The sequence below is a fragment of the Cetorhinus maximus genome, chromosome 3, assembly GCF_964194155.1.
Source record: "Cetorhinus maximus chromosome 3, sCetMax3.hap1.1, whole genome shotgun sequence".
NCBI lineage: Eukaryota > Metazoa > Chordata > Chondrichthyes > Lamniformes > Cetorhinidae > Cetorhinus > Cetorhinus maximus.
Window position 1 is genome coordinate 26,908,224 of NC_135881.1, and position 6,550 is coordinate 26,914,773.

General features: G+C 43.7%; 1 protein-coding gene across 1 annotated transcript; it reads right to left on the bottom strand.

Annotated features, from left to right (window-relative positions):
• Positions 1-1,243: 1,243 nt before the first annotated feature.
• On the bottom strand, positions 1,244-5,076 carry mnx1 (motor neuron and pancreas homeobox 1). Its single transcript, XM_078534643.1, has 3 exons — positions 4,605-5,076; positions 1,988-2,148; positions 1,244-1,700 (listed from the first exon to the last, which is right to left on the bottom strand). Exons 1-3 carry the CDS (start codon positions 5,074-5,076, stop codon positions 1,404-1,406), a joined length of 930 nt encoding a protein of 309 aa, XP_078390769.1. The 3' UTR covers positions 1,244-1,403.
• Between the last annotated feature and the right edge of the window lie 1,474 nt (positions 5,077-6,550).

Below are 6,550 nucleotides of genomic sequence, written 5' to 3' on the forward strand. Positions count from 1 at the left end.
ATGCTATATTTTCCGGACGACTTTCAAAGCAGTTAAAATAGATTTATTTTGAACATTCGGGGTTTTTTAAAAATCTCCATTGTCGAGAGAGAGAGAGGGGGGCCAACATTTCACACGCCATTTACCTGGCTGCTAAATTCGAGAGGAGATTGAAACATAAGCGGCAACGGAAAAAAAGCTTCGTCGTTGAGATAAAAAAAAATGACAAAATAAATATATTTTATCTCTGTTTTGTGATTGATTGGAATTGGGCGAAAATAAACGCAATACAGTACAACGCTGGTGGGACCGGGCTGTCAAAACGCAGAAAAATCGATACAGTTATTGCTGCCGCTTTCATAATTTTATTTGCAAATATTTGGAAGTTAAAAGAAAAATCAATGTAGGCAGCCAAGGGGAAACGCGAGAATAAATACACAAGAAATATATGATTTCATCTGCTCAGCATATGCTCCACACTCCCAACCAGGGCTGGACAGCCTGCGGTGATTGATGAGGGACATTGCAAGGGTTTACTAAACTAAAGCCATTTCAGCCTTGGTGTTAAATGTTTCTGCAGTTTGACTCGATCCTAATGTTTGCCGTTCGGCACATTTGCACAGGTCCGGCATAGGCATTAACAACAGGCCTCCTCTCACAACGGCCAATATCCCCGCGAAGGGCGTGGGAGAACAGCCGAGCAGAGCAGGCCTCGCCGCCAGTATTGCTTTAAAAATCAAGCTATTGGCAGCACAAATGCATGAGAATTTCACCAATCTATAGAATTAAATCTTGAAGCGCCCGTCCATTCTAAACCACTACACGTCTGGGACTGCAAGTGCTGCTTTATTGAGTATTGGGGGGAGGCGGGGGGTGCAAAATGTCTGTCTGCTACAAACTAACTGAGATAATTCTTAATGTCATTGGCAGATTATAAGAGCCGCTAGATAATGAAGGCAATTGTGATGCATTCAATTTAACCCCTGCCAGACAACAGTAAATTTTCTATTTTGCTTATCTAAACAAAGCCAGCACCTCCCTGCATTTAATATGGACTCAAATAATTGGTAACAGCGAGTTCCATACAAAACATTTATTGTGTTATATACAGTATCATCTTGCACTATGTTGGGGAGAAACAGCACATTGTAGCTAAACAATAACTTAGCATGCATAACTATAGGCGAATTCTTATAAATACATTACAAAAATAAAGACGGAACAGTCTTGCAATTTCCCATTGTTGGGTGCAGAGATACACAAACAGTACTTCATGGCAATTGGTTGGAGATTGAGGAAATATGGACAACCTGAGCAGCAGAACAGAAAGACATTGGCTTCAAAGAAACTTTCACGTCCAACAACGCCGTACGAGTCGAGCTTCACGTTTGGGGTGACAATCTGAATTGCAGAACAGATGGGGCCTATTTAATTTTCATTGCTGGGCCCTGATGTGACTGGTTCAGCTCGGCTTCCTCGTCTGAAGAACATTCTGACGAGTGGCATGTTAAACTCCCTCCTTCCTCGTCACTCTCCCTAAAGTCTCTTAATCTGGAATGTTTATTCTGGTCGCTTTTTGTAATGTCAGATTTATCCTGAAAATGGTCCGATTTACTCTCAGTGGTTTCTGCTTTCTGTTTAACAGCCTCCTGGGCTGCCTGCTCTTTGGCTTTTTTACTTCGTTTCCACTTCATCCGTCTGTTTTGAAACCATATTTTAACCTTTAAAAAGAGTAGATCCAGATTTTAGAATGGTGTGAAAGAGCGGTGGAGGTCCCAAAGGGAAAGTGTTTAAAATATTGAATACAGCTCAAAAAACTACAAGATGTAAGAGCAGATAAGGTTTGGAGGGGAGGGGGGCCGGGAGGGTCACCATGTAAACTCCTGATTAAGAACAACCGCAAGCACAATTCTGAATTAAAACTGGAAGCTTAAAGTTGGCAAACGTCTCGCCGCCTCTGTTAGAATCCTCTAAACATGGGGTGTGGATATGCACCGAGGGCTCCTACCTGTGTCTCTGTCAGCATCAAGGATGTGGCCACTTCAAACCTTTTGGGACGCGAGAGATACTTGTTTAATTTGAACTGCTGTTCCAGCTCCAGTAGTTGCTGGCTGGTAAAAGCCGTTCGGGGCCTGCGGCATTTCCCCAACATGCTGGTCTGTGTTTGTGCTGAGGAAAACAACAGAAATATGAGATGGATACCCCATAAAACATAAATTTTCTTCCTATAAGTGCAGAGCACCACGAAAAACAAACCGTGAGTATTTTCTTGACATCCTTATCAACATATTGGTTTGCGGTTTTATGGTGCAGGTGGAATGTTTACCTGGGTACCGAGCTACTTCCTAACTATCCAATTGTTTTATTTTGCGGTCTCTTTCTTTCTTAAACAGTGATTTTTTTTTTTAAAACCACGTTTTACAAAGCTCGACAGGACAGGAAACAAACTGATGTAACAAATGCCAATGATGTACCTTTTTAAACACACATTCGTAAGTTAAATTACCTCCGATGTAAATTTTGGTGGGTTCACGGACTAGTCAAATATTTGTGCGATTTAATTGTGTTAGGTTTTCGACCATTATATTAAGTGGCAGGTGGAATTTCAGTCCAAACTCTAATCTATTTTCATTGTTTTTCAAATGTCACATAGTTCCAGGGTTTTATATATGATGTTAATTCAATGTTCCTCTCGAAGCAAAAGTCACAGTTTGGAAACACAATGCCTACTATTCTGTGCGATTTGTGTTAAGGGAACATTGTCGAATTGCAGGACGCACGACTCCGAACCATTTGTTAAATTCAATTATCATAGACAGTACGCAGTGCTATTTAAATGGACATAACTCTGCCCTGCTAGTGTATTAAAGGTATCCCATTCGCCGGTGATTTAAAATAGTTTCTTTCAAAGGACTAGTTGATTTCCCACAGGGCTAACAATGTGCTAGACAATAAAACGGACAATGGGAGAGGGCGAAATTAGCTCAATCTCCCCAGGGAAAGTTAATTGGCTCTACTTAGTGAGAACGCCCACCGTTTACAGACAATCCTTCTAAATACCAATACAAGTCAATTCTTTAATTAAATACACAAGGATGAAACATTAAAGCTGTACGCATAAACACACCTTAATCCCCACATTTGATATCTGTAGATTTACAGTAGAGCCTACTGTACAACACATTCAGACATTGATGGCTTATGAAACTATAGCCATTTTCCTATCAAAAATAATTTTAGTATAAAACATCCTATATTAAGATGTTGATATTTTAGTGCGCTGTTTACGGGCTGGAATTATTCTTACTTAAAAGAATGTGCTGATTTCACCTGGATTGCTGAGGGGTGCGGGGGAGGGGGCGGGGGGCGGGGGGGGGGGGGGGAGGTGGTGGTGGGTACAATCCCAACACGGAGAAAGAATTCGTGTCACTTGCGTGCGTGCCAAAATCAAGCCGTTTGCAAAGGCTAATAAATAAGGCACATGTTGGATTTGTCATGTCATTGTTGCCGGGTTTGCAGAGAGCCCGCCATTCACAGTAAAAGGTTAGCAAGAAAAGGCGCCATTTACTGCCTCATCTTGAACAAATCTGCTAAAACGGCCAGACAAAAAGCCCACTCACTCTCCTGCAAACAGCAACAGTGTGCTGAGATTTTAGCACCAGTTTGCCACTTTCCAGCCGTCCATTATCCAGCCATTTCGCTTCCTTTCCCCTTATTTAAACACCACCACCGAAACCGTGTGTGCGATTTACATTGTGAGAACTTTTACTCGTTTTCCCCAATTAGTATTTTGCCTCTCTAGAATTTTTCACACATGAGGCTGGGCAAAAAAAAGAAACCTGTTTTCCCAGTGAGTAGGCTCACTTTTCGACATCACTGTAGGCACTTGTAAACGTTTGCTCGTCAGTGCCTTACGACATCTTACATCATTCACATTTATTTATATAAAGGCCTCTGCATCTTATTTTGCTCCTGATGTAACGTAATATTAAGACTAAATACCAACGGAACCATATTCGAACCAAAAACTGAAATCACTGATTTTGAGCCTTGCAATTGAAAATGCACAGGCGGCAAAAATTCTTAGCGTGTTTTTAACCCATTTAAACCAAATCCCTGCGCTTTTTTGTTTTTCCAAGTTAAATTGTGACTGGGATTAGTATAAATTGTCTTCTTGAAACAGTGGGCAGCTTCTTGTTGCGATTCCCTTATTTAATTACAGATTTGTGTCCAGACCTGCAGCCTGAAAGCTTGTTTACAAACGGCCGCTGCTCAGCGGCGGTGCTAACACAGACCGCACCGCCTCAAACCCTCCACCCCACTGCAGGTAAAATAACTGTACAATATTTAAAATCTAAAAGCTCTTGTCTGTACCAACGCCTGTTGCTTTCTGAATACCTGTTTTAATTGAAAACTGACAACATTTATCGGGAGCAAATCTTTCAATCGTCTTCATTCCTGCTGCTGGCGTTTAACATTAAAATCGCCCATTACATGTCTTGATAAATTCTTACTGTGGTCTCAAACTGCAAACACTTTGCAATTAAAAATCAGATTTTTTTTTTGCACTTTTTTTTTGGAATTGCGTACGAGTTAAAGGGCGGGGGGGGGGGGGGTGCACTTACCGTTAAAATCAGGCATTTTTGGCAACATCATTCCCGCTGTCGATGCTCGAAGCCACTGGTCGATCTGAAAAGTGCCGGCCGTCACTTTGACGGGTTCGGAGTGATGACTGCTGGCGAGCTGGGGATAGGAGTAGGGTAGGGCGTTGGACTGGCCCGTCAGAGCCGAGTAGGTGTAAACCGGGTGACCGTAGAGAGCTGAAGCCGGGATCGCTCCGTGGGGAGGTAGGCCAGTCATCCCGGGATGCTGGTGAACACTCAGGAAGCCGGGTTTAGGCATCAGGTTACTGAGAGTGAAGCGTGGGGGTGACGGGGTGTCAGTCCGCAGGCAGTCGGAGGTGATCGGGTGCTGCTCGAGCACTGGCGGGCTGCCTGTGGAGGAGGGGGCTGAAGTTACAAGAGGCGAACAAGTTTGTGGTTTGGGAAGATCGACGGCCAGGAGTGCGTCGATTCGAAAATTTTTGGATTTTTCCATCGGCTTTTTATTCCAAACTTGTGTCGGGGGTGGGGGGTGGGGGAGGAGGGAGGGGGTAGGGTAGGGTAGGGTGGGGGGTGAAAGCCGAAGAATAAAAGGAGAACGATGCAAGAAGGGAGCAATTTTTCCTCACTCCCCTTTTCCTCTTCCTGATGAGCTGGTCAGTTCTTTACTGTGTGGACCAGCCAGTACCGAGTCAGCTCCACCTTCAGCCGCTATTTCACACTTGAAGACCCTAAGCTCTACCCATTCGGCCTTTCTTCCTCTCTCTCTCTCTCTCCCTCTCTCGCTGAGCGAAGTTAATGAGCTATTGGTCACTTCGCTGAAGCTCTGGTGTCTCCCAATAGGCTGTACGTGGATATCTCCAGCGCGCTCTTGGTCAGTTTCTCCTCCGCCCGCTGCCTATTGGTCAACAGGCGTTACTACGGGCAGCGAGGGACCAGAAATGAGGCTCCTGATTGGCCGGGCTTCGAGAAACCGACCCTCGCAATTAGTTGTCACGCCAAACGCCAATTGGTCAATCCTTTGACACATTACTCACCCATTCGCTGCCGTCATCGCTATTATCTGCGAAGAGGTCACTGTTTGTTATTGGAAGAGATAATCTACTTCATTAAAGCAATTAAAGGTGTTAATTCCATTTTGCTTCTTTTCAGAATTAGCTCCAGTTTGGGGAAGGGATGGTGCCTTTGAAATGTGCTTACACTGGAGAGCGGCAAGTTTCTATTTAATACATTATTGCACAGGAATAAATGTACACAGTACCCAACTGATGTTAAAATTCATGTTTGCATGAAATTTCATGTGTGTTACGCATTTTTCGGGATCAGAGACCTAAAGTTCAGTTCAGAAGTCGGCGAATTAACAGGGTATATCTAAGGAAATCTATACTGGCATTGGAGGCAATCCAGAGAAGGTTCACTAGGTTGATCCCGGGTATGGGGCGATTTTCTTATGAGGAGAGAGGTTGAGTCTATTGGGCCTGTACTCATTGGAGTTTAGAAGAATGAGAGAGACCTTATTGAAACATATAAGATTCTTAGGGGGCTTGACAGGGTAGGTGCTGAGAGGTTGTTTCCCCTTGTGGGAGAATCTAGGACCAGAGGGCATAATCTCAGAGTAAGGGGTCGCCCATTTAAAACAGAGATGAGGAGGATTATTTTCTCTCAGAAGGTAGTTAATCTATGGAGTAATACTGCAGAGGGTATAGAGGCTGGGTTGTTAAGTTTATTCAAGGTTGAGATAAGCAGATTTTTAATCAGTAAGGGAATCAAGGGTTATGGGGAAAAGGCAGGAAAGTGGAGTTGAGGATTTTCAGATCAGTCATGATCTCATTGAATGGCGGTGCAGACTCGATGGGCCGAATGGCCTACTTCTGCACCTACGTCTTATGGTCTATACCATGGATTTAAAATAATGGCAAGGCCAGTCTCTTCACCGAGGGCTGATGTGAACCTTACTGGTTTGCTTCACT